At 43.1% G+C, this 21,558-nt stretch overlaps 1 protein-coding gene across 1 annotated transcript in view; it reads right to left on the bottom strand.

The window, feature by feature from the left end:
* LOC106608315 (zygotic DNA replication licensing factor mcm3) overlaps window positions 1-15,755 on the bottom strand; it is a 29,264-nt gene extending 13,509 nt beyond the window's left edge. The window contains exons 1-9 of the mRNA XM_045721141.2: window positions 15,590-15,755; window positions 15,175-15,287; window positions 14,093-14,301; window positions 13,670-13,800; window positions 13,313-13,551; window positions 12,655-12,760; window positions 12,003-12,156; window positions 1,864-1,995; window positions 206-414 (exon numbers count right to left, since the gene is read on the bottom strand). Of these exons, the coding sequence (XP_045577097.1) occupies window positions 206-414; window positions 1,864-1,995; window positions 12,003-12,156; window positions 12,655-12,760; window positions 13,313-13,551; window positions 13,670-13,800; window positions 14,093-14,301; window positions 15,175-15,287; window positions 15,590-15,664 (1,368 nt within the window). The 5' untranslated portion in view covers window positions 15,665-15,755. The remainder of the gene's footprint in view (window positions 1-205; window positions 415-1,863; window positions 1,996-12,002; window positions 12,157-12,654; window positions 12,761-13,312; window positions 13,552-13,669; window positions 13,801-14,092; window positions 14,302-15,174; window positions 15,288-15,589) is intronic.
* Window positions 15,756-21,558: the final 5,803 nt, after the last annotated feature.

Here is a 21,558-nt window from a genome sequence, read left to right on the forward strand (position 1 = left end):
GTATAGTACTTTTCCTATGAGTTAGTGGGCTGCGTGCAGGCAGCTCGAGATCATTTGATTGACAGTTCTGGTTGCCTAGTGATGGACGTTAGTCCCGCTTCCGAAGCGGCATTCCTTTACAGACAAGTTAAATGCTCGTTCAGTGGCGCTTCGAAACGATCTCCAGAGAAGGTTCCGTGGCGGCATCGTAGCGGTAATAACTCACCCTGCCGTAGACGGGGTTGGCAGCTGCCAGCACGGAGCAGCGGGCGTTGAGCCTGGCATGGATACCAGCCTTAGCGATGGTAACACGGCCCTGCTCCATCACTTCGTGGATGGCTGTACGGTCCATGTCGGACATCTTGTCAAACTCATCGATACAGACCACACCCCTGTCCCCCAGAACCATCGCTCCCGCTTCCAGACGACGCTCACCTCGTGGGAGAGGAGAGAATCACACAATATAGTAATATAACTAACAGTGGTATATCACCGGCAGGTAGCCTAGCGGCTGCTGGTTCGAATCCCCGAGCAGACTAGTTGAAAAATGTGCCGATGTGCTCTTGAGCAAGGCACTTAAACCTAATTGCTCCTGTAAGTGGCTCTGGATGAGAGAGTCTGCTAAATGACTCACTACTGTAGTGGCTCTGGATAAGAGAGTCTGTTAAATGACTCACTACTGTAGTGGCCCTGGATAAGAGAGTCTGCTAAATGACTCACTACTGTAGTGGCTCTGGATCAGAGAGTCTGCTAAATGACTCACTACTGTAGTGGCTCTGGATAAGAGAGTCTGTTAAATGACTCACTACTGTAGTGGCTCTGGATAAGAGAGTCTGTTAAATGACTCACTACTGTAGTGGCTCTGGATAAGAGAGTCTGTTAAATGACTCACTACTGTAGTGGCTCTGGATAAGAGAGTCTGTTAAATGACTCACTACTGTAAGTGGCTCTGGATAAGAGAGTCTGTTAAATGACTCACTACTGTAGTGGCTCTGGATAAGAGTCTGTTAAATGACTCACTACTGTAAGTGGCTCTGGATAAGATAGTCTGTTAAATGACTCACTACTGTAGTGGCCCTGGATAAGAGAGTCTGCTAAATGACTCACTACTGTAGTGGCTCTGGATAAGAGAGTCTGTTAATAAATGACTCACTACTGTAGTGGCTCTGGATAAGAGAGTCTGTTAAATGACTCACTACTGTAGTGGCTCTGGATAAGAGAGTCTTTTAAATGACTCACTACTGTAGTGGCTCTGGATAAGAGAGTCTGTTAAATGACTCACTACTGTAGTGGCTCTGGATAAGAGAGTCTGTTAAATGACTCACTACTGTAGTGGCTCTGGATAAGAGAGTCTGTTAAATGACTCACTACTGTAGTGGCTCTGGATAAGAGAGTCTGTTAAATGACTCACTACTGTAAGTGGCTCTGGATAAGAGAGTCTGTTAAATGACTCACTACTGTAGTGGCTCTGGATAAGAGTCTGCTAAATGACTCACTACTGTAGTGGCTCTGGATAAGAGTCTGCTAAATGACTCACTACTGTAGTGGCTCTGGATAAGAGAGTCTGTTAAATGACTCACTACTGTAGTGGCTCTGGATAAGAGTCTGCTAAATGACTCAATACTGTAAAATGTAAACATGTGTCTATGGGTGAGGGGATCAGTGAGTCATTTGTGGTGTGATTCGTTCACTTTTTCAACTAATGAGTCATTGATGTAAATATGATTGATTCACTTATTCATTTGGTGTATATTTGAATGGTTCACTACCTAATTTGATAGGCATGTTATGGATTCATTCACTTTCAGGTAGGATGATCATATTCACTCTTTCAGTCGAGTTTCACCTCAGTGTGTGAGTGCGAGCCTGTGTGTGTGTCTTTACCAGTCTCCTGGTCAGTAGTGACAGCAGCGGTCAGGCCCACTCCAGATGACCCTCGGCCGGTGGTTGGGATAGCTCGGGGCGCCGTGTGCAAGACATAACGCAGCAGCTGGGACTTAGCCACTGACGGGTCACCTAGTGGAGGGAGAGAGAGGGGAAGAAAGAGAGAGGGGAGAGAGAGGGGAGAGAGAGGGGAGAGAGAGGGGAGAGAGAGAGAGGGGAGAGAGAGGGGAGAGAGAGAGGGATCGAGAGAGAGAGAGGGATCGAGAGAGAGAGGGATCGAGAGAGAGGGATCGAGAGAGAGAGAGGGATCGAGAGAGAGAGAGAGAGAGAGAGGGATCGAGAGAGGGGAGAGAGGGATTGAGAGAGAGGGGAGAGAGAGAGAGAGGGGAGAGAGAGAGAGGGATCGAGAGAGAGAGAGAGAGAGGGATCGAGAGAGGGGAGAGAGGGATTGAGAGAGAGGGGAGAGAGAGAGAGAGGGGAGAGAGAGAGAGAGGGATCGAGAGAGAGAGAGAGAGAGAGAGAGAGAGAGAGAGAGGGGGATCAAGAGAGAGAGAGAGAGAGAGGGATCGAGAGAGAGAGGGATCGAGAGAGAGAGAGAGAGAGAGAGAGAGAGAGAGAGAGAGAGAGAGAGGGATCAAGAGAGAGGGGAGAGAGAGGGACCGAGAGAGAGGGGAGAGAGAGTGATCGAGAGAGAGAGGGATTGAGAGAGAGGGGAGAGAGAGAGAGGGGAGAGAGGGATCGAGAGAGAGAGAGAGAGAGGTCATTCTTACATGTGATACAATGAGGATCCAGACCTGTACTGTAACACTTTTAACAGTGCTCACTAATAGGGTTGGGAATTGCCAGGGACCTCACGATACAATATTATCACGATACTATTTAAACAGATGAGAACAAGATATAGGATGAAAAATGTAGTTTTGGTGCAGGTACAGCCGACTAGCGCGAGCTAATGTGACCTAGCAAAAAATATATACATTATTTGGAGTCAAAGTATTGATATAATATTGTCCAAAATAATATTGCAATATGTAACTGTATACATTTGTTCCCCATCACTACTCACTAACAAGTTACCAAATTCTTCCCAAACTAACCTCATAACCCAGAGCCAAATGTTACGTAAGCTAGCTAGCTAGCAGTCCAAATTGATCGGAGGGTGGAAAGGTAGTGTTGTAGTACTCGAGACCCCATATTCAGTGTCTCAGTCAGTCTCAGATATATTTGTACTGAGTTTTTTTTTTTAACTCAACTTTCATTTAGTCGCCAGGCTAAATATGTACACCACTTTCTCTAAACATGAATACAGTATAAACACTCCTTTCTCTAAACATGAATACAGTATAAACACTCCTTTCTCTAAACATGAATACAGTATAAACACTCCTTTCTCTAAACATGAATACAGTATAAACACTCCTTTCTCTAAACATGAATACAGTATAAACACTCCTTTCTCTAAACATGAATACAGTATAAACACTCCTTTCTCTAAACATTAATACAGTATAAACACTCCTTTCTCTAAACATGAATACAGTATAAACTCCTTTCTCTAAACATGAATACAGTATAAACACTCCTTTCTCTAAACATGAATACAGTATAAACACTCCTTTCTCTAAACATGAATACAGTATAAACACTCCTTTCTCTAAACATTAATACAGTATAAACACTCCTTTCTCTAAACATGAATACAGTATAAACTCCTTTCTCTAAACATTAATACAGTATAAACTTAACAGTCTTTATATCCATTATAGACAGGTTAGTATAGTGGAGAACCTATTGACCTATAGACAGGTTAGTATAGTGGAGAACCTATTGACCTATAGACAGGTTAGTATAGTGGAGAACCTATTGACCTATTGACAGTTTAGTATAGTGGAGAACCTATTGTCCTATAGACAGGTTAGTATAGTGGAGAACCTATTGACAGGTTAGTATAGTGGAGAACCTATTGACCTATAGACAGGTTAGTATAGTGGAGAACCTATTGACCTATAGACAGGTTAGTATAGTGGAGAACCTATTGACAGGTTAGTATAGTGGAGAACCTATTGGTCTATAGACAGGTTAGTATAGTGGAGAACCTATTGACCTATAGACAGGTTAGTATAGTGGAGAACCTATTGACCTATAGACAGGTTAGTATAGTGGAGAACCTATTGACCTATAGACAGGTTAGTATAGTGGAGAACCTATTGACCTATAGACAGGTTAGTATAGTGGAGAACCTATTGACCTATAGACAGGTTAGTATAGTGGAGAACCTATTGACAGGTTAGTATAGTGGAGAACCTATTGGTCTATAGACAGGTTAGTATAGTGGAGAACCTATTGACCTATAGACAGGTTAGTATAGTGGAGAACCTATTGACCTATAGACAGGTTAGTATAGTGGAGAACCTATTGACCTATTGACAGTTTAGTATAGTGGAGAACCTATTGACAGGTTAGTATAGTGGAGAACCTATTGTCCTATAGACAGGTTAGTATAGTGGAGAACCTATTGACCTATAGACAGGTTAGTATAGTGGAGAACCTATTGACCTATAGACAGGTTAGTATAGTGGAGAACCTATTGACCTATAGACAGGTTAGTATAGTAGAGAACCTATTGACCTATAGACAAGTTAGTATAGTGGAGAACCTATTGGTCTATAGACAGGTTAGTATAGTGGAGAACCTATTGACCTATAGACAGGTTAGTATAGTGGAGAACCTATTGACCTATAGACAGGTTAGTATAGTGGATAATCTATTGACCTATAGACAGGTTAGTATAGTGGAGAACCTATTGACCTATAGACAGGTTAGTATAGTGGAGAACCTATTGACCTATAGACAGGTTAGTATAGTGGAGAACCTATTGACCTATAGACAGGTTAGTATAGTGGAGAACCTATTGACCTACAGACAGGTTAGTGTAGTGGAGAACCTATTGACCTATAGACAGGTTAGTATAGTGGAGAACCTATTGACCTATAGACAGGTTAGTATAGTGGAGAACCTATTGGTCTATAGACAGGTTAGTATAGTGGAGAACCTATTGACCTATAGACAGGTTAGTATAGTGGCGAACCTATTGACCTATAGACAGGTTAGTATAGTGGAGAACCTATTGACCTATAGACAGGTTAGTATAGTGGAGAACCTATTGACAGGTTAGTATAGTGGAGAACCTATTGGTCTATAGACAGGTTAGTATAGTGGAGAACCTATTGACCTATAGACAGGTTAGTATAGTGGAGAACCTATTGACCTATAGACAGGTTAGTATAGTGGAGAACCTATTGACCTATAGACAGGTTAGTATAGTGGAGAACCTATTGACCTATAGACAGGTTAGTATAGTGGAGAACCTATTGACAGGTTAGTATAGTGGAGAACCTATTGACAGGTTAGTATAGTGGAGAACCTATTGTCCTATAGACAGGTTAGTATAGTGGAGAACCTATTGACAGGTTAGTATAGTGGAGAACCTATTGACCTATAGACAGGTTAGTATAGTGGAGAACCTATTGACCTATAGACAGGTTAGTATAGTGGAGAACCTATTGACCTATAGACAGGTTAGTATAGTGGAGAACCTATTGACCTATAGACAGGTTAGTATAGTGGAGAACCTATTGACCTATAGACAGGTTAGTATAGTGGAGAACCTATTGGTCTATAGACAGGTTAGTATAGTGGAGAACCTATTGACCTATAGACAGGTTAGTATAGTGGAGAACCTATTGTCCTATAGACAGGTTAGTATAGTGGAGAACCTATTGACCTATAGACAGGTTAGTATAGTGGAGAACCTATTGACCTATAGACAGGTTAGTATAGTGGAGAACCTATTGGTCTATAGACAGGTTAGTATAGTGGAGAACCTATTGACCTATAGACAGGTTAGTATAGTGGATAATCTATTGACCTATAGACAGGTTAGTATAGTGGAGAACCTATTGACCTATAGACAGGTTAGTATAGTGGAGAACCTATTGACCTATAGACAGGTTAGTATAGTGGAGAACCTATTGACCTATAGACAGGTTAGTATAGTGGAGAACCTATTGACCTATAGACAGGTTAGTATAGTGGAGAACCTATTGACCTATTGACAGGTTAGTATAGTGGAGAACCTATTGACCTATAGACAGGTTAGTATAGTGGAGAACCTATTGACCTATAGACAGGTTAGTATAGTGGAGAACCTATTGACCTATAGACAGGTTAGTATAGTGGAGAACCTATTGACCTATAGACAGGTTAGTATAGTGGAGAACCTATTGTCCTATAGACAGGTTAGTATAGTGGAGAACCTATTGACCTATAGACAGGTTAGTATAGTGGAGAACCTATTGACCTATAGACAGGTTAGTATAGTGGAGAACCTATTGACCTATAGACAGGTTAGTATAGTGGAGAACCTATTGACCTATAGACAGGTTAGTATAGTGGAGAACCTATAGACCTATAGACAGGTTAGTATAGTGGAGAACCTATTGACCTATAGACAGGTTAGTATAGTGGAGAACCTATTGACCTATAGACAGGTTAGTATAGTGGAGAACCTATTGACCTATAGACAGGTTAGTATAGTGGAGAACCTATTGACCTACAGACAGGTTAGTGTAGTGGAGAACCTATTGACCTATAGACAGGTTAGTATAGTGGAGAACCTATTGACCTATAGACAGGTTAGTATAGTGGAGAACCTATTGGTCTATAGACAGGTTAGTATAGTGGAGAACCTATTGACCTATAGACAGGTTAGTATAGTGGCGAACCTATTGACCTATAGACAGGTTAGTATAGTGGAGAACCTATTGACCTATAGACAGGTTAGTATAGTGGAGAACCTATTGACAGGTTAGTATAGTGGAGAACCTATTGGTCTATAGACAGGTTAGTATAGTGGAGAACCTATTGACCTATAGACAGGTTAGTATAGTGGAGAACCTATTGACCTATAGACAGGTTAGTATAGTGGAGAACCTATTGACAGGTTAGTATAGTGGAGAACCTATTGACCTATAGACAGGTTAGTATAGTGGAGAACCTATTGACCTATAGACAGGTTAGTATAGTGGAGAACCTATTGACCTATAGACAGGTTAGTATAGTGGAGAACCTATTGACCTATAGACAGGTTAGTATAGTGGAGAACCTATTGGTCTATAGACAGGTTAGTATAGTGGAGAACCTATTGACCTATAGACAGGTTAGTATAGTGGAGAACCTATTGTCCTATAGACAGGTTAGTATAGTGGAGAACCTATTGACCTATAGACAGGTTAGTATAGTGGAGAACCTATTGACCTATAGACAGGTTAGTATAGTGGAGAACCTATTGGTCTATAGACAGGTTAGTATAGTGGAGAACCTATTGACCTATAGACAGGTTAGTATAGTGGATAATCTATTGACCTATAGACAGGTTAGTATAGTGGAGAACCTATTGACCTATAGACAGGTTAGTATAGTGGAGAACCTATTGACCTATAGACAGGTTAGTATAGTGGAGAACCTATTGACCTATAGACAGGTTAGTATAGTGGAGAACCTATTGACCTATAGACAGGTTAGTATAGTGGAGAACCTATTGACCTATTGACAGGTTAGTATAGTGGAGAACCTATTGACCTATAGACAGGTTAGTATAGTGGAGAACCTATTGACCTATAGACAGGTTAGTATAGTGGAGAACCTATTGACCTATAGACAGGTTAGTATAGTGGAGAACCTATTGACCTATAGACAGGTTAGTATAGTGGAGAACCTATTGTCCTATAGACAGGTTAGTATAGTGGAGAACCTATTGACCTATAGACAGGTTAGTATAGTGGAGAACCTATTGACCTATAGACAGGTTAGTATAGTGGAGAACCTATTGACCTATAGACAGGTTAGTATAGTGGAGAACCTATTGACCTATAGACAGGTTAGTATAGTGGAGAACCTATAGACCTATAGACAGGTTAGTATAGTGGAGAACCTATTGACCTATTGACAGGTTAGTATAGTGGAGAACCTATTGACCTATAGACAGGTTAGTATAGTGGAGAACCTATTGGTCTATAGACAGGTTAGTATAGTGGAGAACCTATTGACCTATAGACAGGTTAGTATAGTGGAGAACCTATTGACCTATAGACAGGTTAGTATAGTGGAGAACCTATTGACCTATAGACAGGTTAGTATAGTGGAGAACCTATTGACCTATAGACAGGTTAGTATAGTGGAGAACCTATTGACCTATAGACAGGTTAGTATAGTGGAGAACCTATTGGTCTATAGACAGGTTAGTATAGTGGAGAACCTATTGACCTATAGACAGGTTAGTATAGTGGAGAACCTATTGGTAGGTTAGTATAGTGGAGAACCTATTGACAGGTTAGTATAGTGGAGAACCTATTGACCTATAGACAGGTTAGTATAGTGGAGAACCTATTGACCTATAGACAGGTTAGTATAGTGGAGAACCTATAGACAGGTTAGTATAGTGGAGAACCTATTGACCTATAGACAGGTTAGTATAGTGGAGAACCTATTGGTCTATAGACAGGTTAGTATAGTGGAGAACCTATTGGCCTATAGACAGGTTAGTATAGTGGAGAACCTATTGACCTATAGACAGGTTAGTATAGTGGAGAACCTAGTGTCCTATATACAGGTTAGTATAGTGGAGAACCTATTGACCTATAGACAGGTTAGTATAGTGGAGAACCTATTGACAGGTTATTATAGTGGAGAACCTATTGACCTATAGACAGGTTAGTATAGTGGAGAACCTATTGACCTATAGACAGGTTAGTATAGTGGAGAACCTATTGGCCTATAGACAGGTTAGTATAGTGGAGAACCTATTGACCTATAGACAGGTTAGTATAGTGGAGAACCTATTGTCCTATAGACAGGTTAGTATAGTGGAGAACCTATTGACCTATAGACAGGTTAGTATAGTGGAGAACCTATTGACCTATAGACAGGTTAGTATAGTGGAGAACCTATTGTCCTATATACAGGTTAGTATAGTGGAGAACCTATTGACCTATAGACAGGTTAGTATAGTGGAGAACCTATTGACCTATAGACAGGTTAGTATAGTGGAGAACCTATTGACCTATAGACAGGTTAGTATAGTGGAGAACCTATTGACCTATAGACAGGTTAGTATAGTGGAGAACCTATTGACCTATAGACAGGTTAGTATAGTGGAGAACCTATTGTCCTATATACAGGTTAGTATAGTGGAGAACCTATTGACCTATAGACAGGTTAGTATAGTGGAGAACCTATTGACAGGTTAGTATAGTGGAGAACCTATTGACAGGTTAGTATAGTGGCGAACCTATTGACCTATAGACAGGTTAGTATAGTGGAGAACCTATTGACAGGTTGGTATAGTGGAGAACCTATTGACCTATAGACAGGTTGGTGATGCTGAAAGGACAGCAACCATAATACCAGACCACTCATGTAGGAGAGAGTACTTTTTATAAAACACAAATGGCCAGTGGTGTAGTGGAGGCTATACGCAGGTATAAACTCTATACCCACTCTTCTTTCAGTGGGCATTGCTTATACTCACTTCTTAATCCCTACTGATACATATCAAAGTAGTGTAGTGGAGGTATACGATTTATCAATGATGTAGTACAATAGAGAAATCATGCACAAAGTATATTCACATGCACCCTGTACACATGCACCCTGTACACCTATCTGTAAGCAGCAAGAGTACTACTCTCAAAATGATTTGGGCATAGAGAAGCTCACAGAAAAATGACATCGGTAGCCAGTAGGGTAAGGAGGAACCGGTAGGGTAGCCAGTAGGGTAGCCGGGAGGGTAGACAGTAGGGTAGGGGGGAACCGGTAGGGTAGCCAGTAGGGTAGCCGGGAGGGTAGACAGTAGGGTAGGGGGGAACCGGTAGGGTAGCCAGTAGGGTAGCCGGGAGGGTAGACAGTAGGGTAGGGGGGAACCGGTAGGGTAGCCAGTAGGGTAGCCAGTAGAGTAGGGAGGAACCGGAAGGTTAGCCAGTAGGGTAGGGGAAAACCGGTAGGGTGGCCAGTAGGGTAGCCGGGAGGGTAGACAGTAGGGTAGGGGGGAACCGAGAGGGTAGCCAGTAGAGTAGGGGGGAACCGGTAGGGTAGCCAGTAGGGTAGGGGGGAACCGAGAGGGTAGCCAGTAGAGTAGGGAGGAACCGGAAGGTTAGCCAGTAGGGTAGGGAGGAACCGGTAGGGTAGCCAGTAGGGTAGCCAGTAGGCTAGGGGGGAACCGGTAGGGTAGCCGGTAGGGTAGCCGGGAGGGTAGACAGTAGGGTAGGGGGGAACCGAGAGGGTAGCCAGTAGAGTAGGGGGGAACCGGTAGGGTAGCCAGTAGGGTAGGGGGGAACCGAGAGGGTAGCCAGTAGAGTAGGGAGGAACCGGAAGGTTAGCCAGTAGGGTAGGGAGGAACCGGTAGGGTAGCCAGTAGGGTAGCCAGTAGGCTAGGGGGGAACCGGTAGGGTAGCCGGTAGGGTAGGGGGGAACCGAGAGGGTAGCCAGTAGAGTAGGGAGGAACCGGAAGGTTAGCCAGTAGGGTAGGGAGGAACCGGTAGGGTAGCCAGTAGGGTAGCCAGTAGGCTAGGGAGGAACCGGTAGGGTAGCCAGTAGAGTAGGGAGGAACCGGTAGGGTAGCCAGTAGGGTAGGGAGGAACTGGTAGGGTAGCCAGTAGAGTAGGGAGGAACCGGTAGGGTAGCCAGTAGGGTAGGAGGAAACCGGTAGGGTAGCCGGTAGGGTAGGGAGGAACCAGTAGGGTAGCCAGTAGGGTAGGGAGGATCCGGTAGGTTAGCCAGTAGGGTAGATGGTAGGGTAGCCAGTAGGGTAGGGTGGAACCAGTAGGGTAGCCAGTAGGGTAGGGGGATCCAGTAGGTTAGCCAGTAGGGTAGACAGTAGGGTAGGAAGGAACCGGTAGGTTAGCCAGTAGGGTAGCCAGTAGGGTAGGAGGGAACCGGTAGGTTAGCCAGTAGGGTAGACAGTAGGGTAGGGAGGAACCGGTAGGTTAGCCAGTAGGGTAGACAGTAGGGTAGGAGGGAACCGGTAGGTTAGCCAGTAGGGTAGACAGTAGGGTAGGGAGGAACCGGTAGGTTAGCCAGTAGGGTAGCCAGTAGGGTAGGGAGGAACCGGTAGGGTAGCCAGTAGGGTAGGGAGGAACCGGTAGGTTAGCCAGTAGGGTAGCCAGTAGGGTAGGGATGAACCGGTAGGGTAGCCGGTAGGGTAGGGAGGAACCGGTAGGTTAGCTGGTAGGGTAGGGAGGAACCGGTAGGTTAGCTGGTAGGGTAGGGAGGAACCGGTAGGTTAGCCGGTAGGGTAGGGGGGAACCGGTAGGTTAGCCAGTAGGGTAGGGAGGAACCGGTACGGTTAGCCAGTAGGGTAGGGAGGAACCGGTAGGGTAGCCAGTAGGGTAGGGAGGAACCGGTAGGTTAGCCAGTAGGGTAGGGAGGAACTGGTAGGGTAGCCAGTAGGGTAGGGAGGAACTGGTAGGGTAGCCAGTAGGGTAGGGAGGAACTGGTAGGGTAGCCAGTAGGGTAGGGAGGAACCGGTAGGGTAGCCAGTAGGGTAGGGAGGAACTGGTAGGGTAGCCAGTCGGGTAGCCAGTAGGGTAGAGAGGAACCGGGAGGGTAGCCAGTCGGGTAGCCAGTAGGGTAGCCAGTAGGGTAGCCAGTAGGGTAGGGGGGAAAACCGGGAGGGTAGCCAGTAGGGTAGCCAGTAGGGTAGCCAGTAGGGTAGGGGAGAAAACCGGGAGGGTAGCCAGTAGGGTAGGGAAGAAAACCGGGAGGGTAGCCAGTAGGGTATGGAGGAAGCGGTAGGGTAGCCAGTAGGGTAGGGAGGAACCGGTAGGGTAGCCAGTAGGGTAGGGGGGAAAACCGGGAGGGTAGCCAGTAGGGTAGCCAGTAGGGTAGCCAGTAGGGTAACCAGTAGGGTAGCCAGTAGGGTACTCGAGAGATTGTTTCCAACAGAAATTGAAGAGATTAAATCAGAATATCACTGAAAATAATATAATTATAATCATTATCATTAGAGAGAGAGAAGGAAAGAGAAAGAACGAGACAGAGAAGGAAAGAGAGAGAGAACGACAGAAATTCAGTGGTCTCAGTACCTATGAGCAGTACATTGATGTCTCCTCTGATGCGTGACCCATTCTCCAGAACCTTCTCCACTCCTCCCAACAACATACACAGGATGGCCTTCTTAATGTACTCATGACCGTGAATACTGGGGGCTAGGGAGCGGGATAGCTGGTCAAACACATCCTGGAGAGGAGAGAGTTAGTATAGCTAGAGATGGTCTATAAAGTTCCTAATGTATTCATGAACAATGACACAGACAGTAATGGGGTTAGAGCCAAACAAGCTGTAGAATCTCTGATCTTGATCACAGAGTATTTCATTTAGTATTTATAGTTATTTGGGATGCCAGGTGACATTGTAGACGAGTGATTTATGGCCAAAACGACTGTCTTTTCAGATGAAGGGTTATAGACAATAGGAAGCCACTTTTAGACTACTGAGATCTATCTGTAATGATATCTAGAGGGGAAATGTAACACTTGCAATTGTCTTGTTTTACTAGCGCTGACTTTGCTAATAGCGACTTTATCGAGGAAAAGTTTGACTTACTATGACTGCGATGTGGTTTTCTTACCTTGCTACCTTAAGATGAACGCACTAAGTCACTCTGGATAACACCGCATACCTAAATGACTAAGATGTTAAAAAAACAAGCATCACTACGGCAGTGCAGATCTTTACCATCTTTGACTTGCTGAAAAGTTTGATCTTGGAGACGTCATCCGCTGAGAAGTACGGAGACACTTCTTTACTCATCTGTTTCACCTGACAGGCTATCATGATGGTCCTGGACAAATATGGGAGGACAAGAGTACAGATGTAGGAGAACAATAAGGCACGAGGGGGGGTGTGATATATGGCCAATATACCACGACTAAGGGATGTTCTTACGCACGGCGCAACGCGGAGTGCCTGGACACAGCCCTTAGCCGTGGTATATTGGCCATATATCACAAACCCCCGAGGTGCTTTATTGCTATTATAAACTACTTACCAACGTAATTAGCGCAGAAAAAAAGGAAATGTTTTGTCATACCTGTGGTATACGGTCTGATATAGCACGGCTGTCAGCCAATGAGCATTCAGGGCTCGAACCACCCAGTTTATTATATACCTTAGTAGTACCTGAAGAAGGTACTGTGTGACGAAGCATTGGTTCAGTCACGTAATAATACTGTTGGGCTTCCTCCATTTATTCTACGTTTAATGTCCTCTTCAACTTTTTAAGTGTGCGTTTTAGCTCTTACATTACGAAGCGAAATAGTTTGGTAAACATCGACAAAACGCCTATTGGGGACTATCCACATGCAAAAAAAGTGTTACCAAGTGATGTCCTTACCTGAAAGCCCCAGAGGTATAGCCCCCCTTCTTGCCAGGCAGACAGCGGTAGGTCCCGATCACCTGGACTCTGTCTCCTGGCTTGACCACGTCCACCAGATCATTATCCAGTATGATGTCCACTGAGCGGGGAAGCTGGCCAGCCGGAGCCTTCTCTGGCATCTCCTGGACAGTGATCGTCTGGTGGTCCTTATAGATGGACAGACCAAACTCTGTCTCCAACGGGTTATTCTCCTCATCCTAGAGAGAAGGAGAGAGAGAGAGAGAGAGATAATTCATTATTTGTGCTGTGACCCACCACCGAGTTTTTGGAGGTTATCTACGGAGTGAGGCAGTCAGTGAGTGAGTGTGTGATTACCTTGGTAGGGTAGATGGCAGAGGAAGGGAAGGCGTCCAGGCTGGTCATGTCGGTGTATTTCCGCTCCATGGTCTTTTTGGTGGCTGGACAGTAGTGGACGCTACGCACCACCTTGGGGCGCACCAGAGAACCTAGAGAGAGGGACAGGAGGAGGTATTAGATATTAGTTCGGATAATAGAGAGGAAACTACAAAAAGGGGACTGCTTTGTTTATTTTTGATGGATTACGTTCTGCTCTGACTCGACGATGTCATGTCATGATGTCATGTCAAAGCAGAACTGAGAGGGGGAAAGTGAAGACATAAGAGAATGGGTACAATAGTGGTAGAGCAGTACAGTAAGTTCTAGACGTTCAGAGTAGGCTCCTAGCTTGATATCTTACACCATCTCTATCCATCCAGCCATCTCTCCATCTACACTCACACTTGGTGACGATGCCCTCCACACAGACAATGCTGCCCAGCAGGCGAGAGGTGAGGGTGCGGGGAGTGACGTGCTTGTTGCCAAAACTTCCCTCCAGACCAACAAAGAACTCCTCATACTGCTTGGCGTACGTAGCATCTACAGACGCCACCAGGTCCTTCAGAGCACGTTGGAATGCCAGCAGCTCCTCAAATGCATTAGTCATCAACCTGGAAAGAAGAGAGCCAAGTCCTTGGTTAATATGCATGGTATTACATGTTGTTGACAACATCATCATCATCCCCTTACAGTCTTTTTATTTTTTAGATGAGAACAAGTTCTCATTTACAACTGCGACCTGACCAAGATAAAGCAAAGCAGTGTGACACAAACAACAACACAGAGTTACACATGGAATAAACAAACATACAGTCAATAATACAGTAGAAAGAAATCTATATACAGTGTGTGCAAATTAGGTAAGATTAGGGAGGTAAGGCAATAAATAGGCCGTAGTGGCGAAGTAATTACAATTTAGCAATTAAACACTGGAGTGATAGATGTGCAGAAGATGAATGTGAGATTCTGGGGTACAAAGGAGCAAAACAAATATTTTTAAATAACAATATGGGGATGAGGTAGTTGGATGGGCTATTTACAGATGGGCTATGTACAGGTGCAATGATCTGTGAGCTGCTCTGACAGCTGGTGCAAAAAGTTAGTGAGTATATGAGTCTCCAGCTTCAGAGATTTTTTAAATTCGTTCCAGTCATTGGCAGTCTTGGTTAATATGCATGCTACTACATGTAGTTGACATATTATCTCTTACACAGTCTTGTGTAAATGTATTAAAGACACATAAACGTAATCTTGAATTATATATTTTTTTTTATATTTAGGTGCTCTATGTGTTTGGCTAGTATTATATGGTCTGGAACTTAATATGGAATGTGAACTAAAGAGATCTTTTACATATCTTGTATAGTGGGATGCCAATAGACCAGTGAGTGGTGGATACATACAGGTACAACAAATTAATTACTGCCAAATGCTTGTGTATGTTAATGCAGTGTAACATGTGTTATAACCTCTTGTTGTTCTACCTGGCAGCCCGGGCCTCGTTGCGTCGTCTCAGGTCGTTGATGTTGACGATAAGTCGGTTGTTGTTCTCGCTGATCATGTCCCGTACCTTGCTCTGGTACACTCCCTGGTCTTGCTGCATCAGGAGGACAACACACAGACGGAGTAATCATCAGACACTATCCAGGCTTGAGCATTGGACAGACGTTAGATACCAAAAACTAACGTTACACATTAGCCTGCACACTGTCACCCACCGGCTATCAATATCATCATGAAGTTAAAGAGCGAGATAGTTAGCTAGATAGCTTGTTAAACGCCATAACTGTTGGTATGATTTCAACGTTATTTATTGTAACTCATCACTCTGCATGGTGTCCTTTCGAATGTACATACAACAAAAAGCTAGCTACATTATAAAAGTACGAAACTACTTACATCGTCATCTAAGAAGTCCAGATACTCTCTCTGCGCCTCTCTCATCTCCCGATCGTCCACAGAATCAGACGCCATTGTGTAATTTTGTGTTTTCCAAAGACAAAAACGTTGACAGAGTCCGAAACGACCGTTTCTCCAGAGGTCTTTACAGAACTGAAAGATTTTTCGCGCCAATAAGTACCAGGTGGACTCAGATCTGAACTATGATTGGCCGATGTGACAAACTGGCTTTGCATATTCGGCGGGGAATCTGCATATGTCCAATCAGATAATAATTTTCTGCATTTGGACCCGCCCCCTCAGCAACTCGCGGGATTTTTTTAGAGGACAGGGGCTGGGCTGCAAGAAGTAGCCTGAATACGGTCTGATCAGAGAGACTGGGTTGGTCTGAGGGCTGCCTGTTTGTGCTACCATGCTGGCCTTTTCTGTTCTCAAATCAAATTTGATTGGCCACTTAAACATATTTTGCAGATTTTATCACAGGTACAGCGAAATGCTTATGTTGCTAGCGCAATCAGCAGTAATATCTAACAATACACAAAAGTTCCATAAATAAATTCAGAAATAGAACAAGCATATATATATATATATATATATATATATATATATATATATATATATATATATATATATATATATATGTGTGTTATTTCATAGTGTTGATGTCTTCACTATTATTCTACAATGTAAAAAATAAAGAAAAACCCTTGGAGTAGGTGTGTCCCAACTTTTGCCTGGTACTGTATATGTGTGTGTGTGTGTGTGTGTGTGTTTGTGTGTGTGTGTGTGTGTATATATGAATATATATATGTGTGTGTGTGTGTATATATGAATATATATATATATGTGTGTGTGTGTATATATGAACTATATATATATATATATATATATATATATATATATATATATATATATATATATATATATATATATTCATATATACACACACACACACACACAACACACACACACACACACACACACACACACACACACACACACACACATATACAGTACCAGGCAAAAGTTGGGACACACCTACTCCAAGGGTTTTTCTTTATTTTTTACATTGTAGAATAATAGTGAAGACATCAACACTATGAAATAACACATATGGAATCATGTAGTAACCAAAAAAGTGTTAAACAAATCAAAATATATTTTAGATTCTTCAAAGTAGCCACCCTTTGCCTTGATGACAGCTTTGCATACTCTTGGCATTCTCTCAACCAGCTTCATGAGGTAGTCATCTGGAATGCATTTCAATTAACAGGTGTGCCTTGTTAAAAAGTTAATTTGTGGAATTGATTTCCTTCTTAATGCGTTTGAGCCAATCAGTTGTGTTGTGACAAGGTAGGGGTGGTATACAGAAGATAGCCCGATTTGGTAAAAGACCAAGTCCATTTATGGCAAGAACAGCTCAAATAAGCAAAGAGAAACGACAGTCCATCATTACTTTAAGACATGAAGGACAGTCAATCTGGAAAATTTCAAGAACTTTGAACGTTTCTTCAAGTGCAGTCGCAAAAACCATCAAGCGCTATGATGAAACTGGCTCTCATGAGGACCGCCACAGGAATGGAAGACCCAGAGTTACCTCTGCCGCAGAGGATAAATTCATTGGAGTTAACTGCACCTCAGATTGCAGCCCAAATAAATACTTCACAGAGTTCAAGCAACAGACACATCTCAACATCAACTGTTCAGAGGAGACTGCGTGAATCAGGCCTTCATGGTCGAATTGCTGCAAAGAAACCCCTACTAAAGGACACCAATAAGAAGAGACTTGCTTGGGCCAAGAAACATGAGCAATGTACATATATATGGAACCTTTATTTAACTAGGCAAGTCAGTTAAGAACAAATTCTTATTTACAATGACAGCCTACACTGGCCAAACCCAGACAACTGTGCAATGCCCTAAGGGACTCCCAATCACAGTGATACAGCCTGGATTCGAACCAGGTTGTCTGTAGTGACGCCTCTAGCACTGAGATGCAGCGCCACTTGGGAGCCACATTTGGGACCGGTGGAAATCTGTCCTTTGTTCTAATGAGTCCACATTTTAGATTTTCGGTTCCATCCGCCGTGTCCTTGTGAAACGCTGAGTAGGTGAACGGATGATCTCCGCATGTGTGGATCACAACGTGAAGCATGGAGGAGAAGGTATGAAGGTGTAAGGGTGCTTTGCTGATGACACTGTCAGTTATTTATTTAGAATTCAAGGCACACTTAACCAGCATGGCTACCACAGCATTCTGCAGCGATACGCCATCCCATCTGGTTTACGCTTAGTGGGACTATCATTTGTTTTTCAACAGGACAATGATCCAACACACCTCCAGGCTGTGTAAGGGCTATTTGACCAAGAAGGAGAGTGATGGTGTGCTGCATCAGATGACCTGGTCACAATCAAGAGTGTGCAAAGCTGTCATCAAGGCAAATGTTGGCTACTTTGAAGAATATAAAATAGGAAGAAATAAAAAAGACTTTAATGAGTAGGTGTATCCAAACTTTTGACTGGTACTGTGTATATATATATATATATATATAATGGTGTGTATGGACAGTATATGAATAGGAAAGGTGTACAGCAGTAATTACAGTACATAAGATGAGCATTGACTAGAATACAGTATATACATATGAAGTAGGTAAAATAGTATGTAAACATTATTAAAGTGACCAGTGTTTAATGACTATGTCCATAGGGCAACAGTCTACGGTGCTGGGTAAAGTACAGGGTGGTAGACAGCTAGTAACAGTGACTAAGTTCAGGGCAGGGTACTGGGCGGAGACTGGCTGGCTAGTGGTGACTATTTACCAGTCTGAAGGCCTGGAGATGGCCTGTTTTTCAGTCTCTCGGTCGCAGCTTTGATGCACCTGTACTGTCTCAGCCTTCTAGATGGTAGTGGGGTGAACAGGCGGATGGTGCGCTCTCTGCTGTCTCCTGAAGTCCACGATCAGCTCCTTCGTTTTGTTGCTATTGAGGGAGAGGTTATTTTCCTGGCACCACTCCACCAGGGCCCTGACCTCCTCCCTGTAAACGGTCTCATCATTGTTGGTAATCAGGCCTGCTACTGTTGTGTCGTCAGCAAACTTGATGATTGAGTTGGAGACGTGCGTGACCACGCAGTCGTGGATGAACAGGGAGTACAGGAGAGGGCTGAGCACGCACCATTATGGGCCGTGTTGAGGATCAGCGTGGCGGAGGTGTTGTGTCCTACCTTCACCACCTGGGGTCAGTTCGTCAGGAAGTCCAGGACCCAGTTGCACAGGGAGGGGTTCAGACCCAGGGCCTCAAGTTTGATGATGAGCTTGGAGAGCACTATGGTGTTGAAGGCTAAGCTGTAGTCGATAAACAGCATTCTTACTAGAGGTTTGGCCGATAAATTAGGGACGATTTCAAGTTTTCATAACAATCGATAATCTGCATTTTTGGACGCCGATTACATTGCACTCCACGAGGAGACTGCGTGGCAAGCTGACCACCTGTTACGCGAGTGCAGCAAGGAGCCAAGGTAAGTTGCTAGCTAGCATTAAACTTACTAAAAAAACGATGAATCTTAACATAATCACTAATTAACTACACATGGTTGATGATATTACTAGTTTATCTAACGTGTCCTGCGTTGCATATAATCGATGCGGTGCTTGTTAATTTATCATTAAATCACAGCCTACTTCGCCAAACGGGTGAGGATTTAACAAGCGCATTCGCAAATAAAGCACTGTCGTTGCACCAATCTACCTAACCATAAACATCAATGCCTTTCTTAAAATCAATACAAAAGTATATATTTTTTAAACCTGCATATTTAGTGAAAAGAAATTAATGTTAGCAGGCAATATTAACTAGGGAAATTGTGTCACTTCTCATGCGTTCTGTGCAAGCAGAGTCAGGGTATATTGCAGCAGTTTGGGCCGCCTGGCTTGCACTATTTAAACTGAAATTGAACGTTTCATTATTTATTTCAGAATAAATAGATTTTTATTTATGTATTATATTAAGTTAAAATAAAAGTGTTAATTCAGTATTGTTGTAATTGTCATTATTACAAATATATATATATATATATCAAAAAATAAATAATAATAATATATATATTTTTTTTAATCGCCCGATTAATTTGTATCGTTTTTTTTGGTCCTCATAATCGGTCGACCTCTAATTCTTACATAGGTATTTTCTTGTCAAGATGGGATATGGCAGTGTGGAGTGTGATGGTGATTGCGTCATCCATGGATCTGTTGAGGTTGTATGCTAATTGTAGTGGGTCTAAGGTGTCAGGTAAGGTGGAGGTGATATGATCCTTAACTAGCCTCTCAAAGCACTTCATGATGAAAGAAGATAATGCAACGGTGCAATAGTCATTTTTACTGAACAAAATAGAAACACAACATGTAAAGTGTTGGTCCAATGTTTCATGAACTGAAATAAGATCCCAGAAATATTCCATATGCACAAAAAGCTTATTTCTCTTAAATTTTGTGCACAGATTTGTTTACATCCGTTAGTGAGCATTTCTCTTTTGCCAACATAATCCATCCACCTGACAGGTGTGTCATATGAAGTAACTGATTAAACAGCATGATCATTACACAGATGCACCTTGTGCTGGGTATAATAAAAGGCCACTCTAAAATGTGCAGTTTTGTCACACAACACAATGCCACAGATGTCTCAAGTTTTGAGAGAGCGAGCAATTGACATGCAGACTGTAGGAATGTCCACCAGAGCTGTTGCCAGAGAATTTAATGTTATTTTCTCTACCATAAGCAGTTGTTTTAGAGAATTTGCCAGTACTTTCAACCGGCCTCACAACTGCTGACCACATACGTGTATGGCGTCATGTGGGTGAACAGTTTGCTGATGTCAACATTGTGAACAGAAACAATTAAATCCTCAGTTTCTGTGTAAATATACAAAACTGTATACCAATTTGTTTAATATTTATTGAATATTTATCATGCAACACATTTTTCAGTCTCTCAGCTCTCTGATAGTGGTGCTTTTCTTCATACTGCCTTGGACAGTGCTTGCTGAATGACAGGGTAGAGTTTGAAACACCCCTCTGGTGGAGGTGGGATTATGGTATGGGCAGGCATAAACTACAGACAACAAACACAATTGCATTTTAAATGCACAGAGATACCGTGACGAGTTCCTGAGGCCCATTGTTGTGCCATTCACCCGCAGTCATCACTTTGTTTCAGCATTAACGCACGGCCCCATGTCACAAGGATCTGTACACAATTCCTGGAAACTGAAAATTGTCCCAGTTCTTCTCCATGGCCTGCATACTCACCACACATGTTGCGTTTTATTTTTTTGTTCAGTATAGTTCAGTTACCTTCCCTCGAACGACGCTGCCAACTCATTTAATGTATCATTTTCATGTTAGTGTAGCACATGACGACGTGTGAAACTTACTCAGCCTTAAGTGTCCCGCTTGTGTAAACTCATTAGCAAGCTTTTGAGGTGGCGCGATCAGCTAATATGCTTGAGGGAGGATGGTTCGAGCCAGGTACGGGCCGAATCGGGAGGAAGTGATACTCGTCCTTTACATTGGTATGTGCACAAACAGAATTGGAGCCATGGGAAGTAGAGGTGCTGATAAATAACATTTAAGAAGTAATTCATTTTTTTATATATATATTTTTTGCAAATCTTTATTGCTCCTCTATGAGCGTAGAAAAACACTCAACGGCAGAGTAGGAAGAAAAATAATTTTCCTCAGCACCATCCACCCCAAAACATCTTTCCCCTGCCATGGCAAGAAGAGAGGCTCGGAACATACACCATAGAACAGGCACCAGCTGCCTATTGCGCATGTTCAACATCTTCTCAGCACCTCTTGCATTGCCTGGTCCCAAATATGTCTAAGGACGCTCTTCCAGCGATAGTACAGCAGATGGCGCTATTTAACTAAAACGAGCTGTGGTCATTGCATTATTTGCAATGTAATA

Source organism: Salmo salar, chromosome 06, assembly GCF_965601325.2.
Source record: "Salmo salar chromosome 06, fSalSal1, whole genome shotgun sequence".
NCBI lineage: Eukaryota > Metazoa > Chordata > Actinopteri > Salmoniformes > Salmonidae > Salmo > Salmo salar.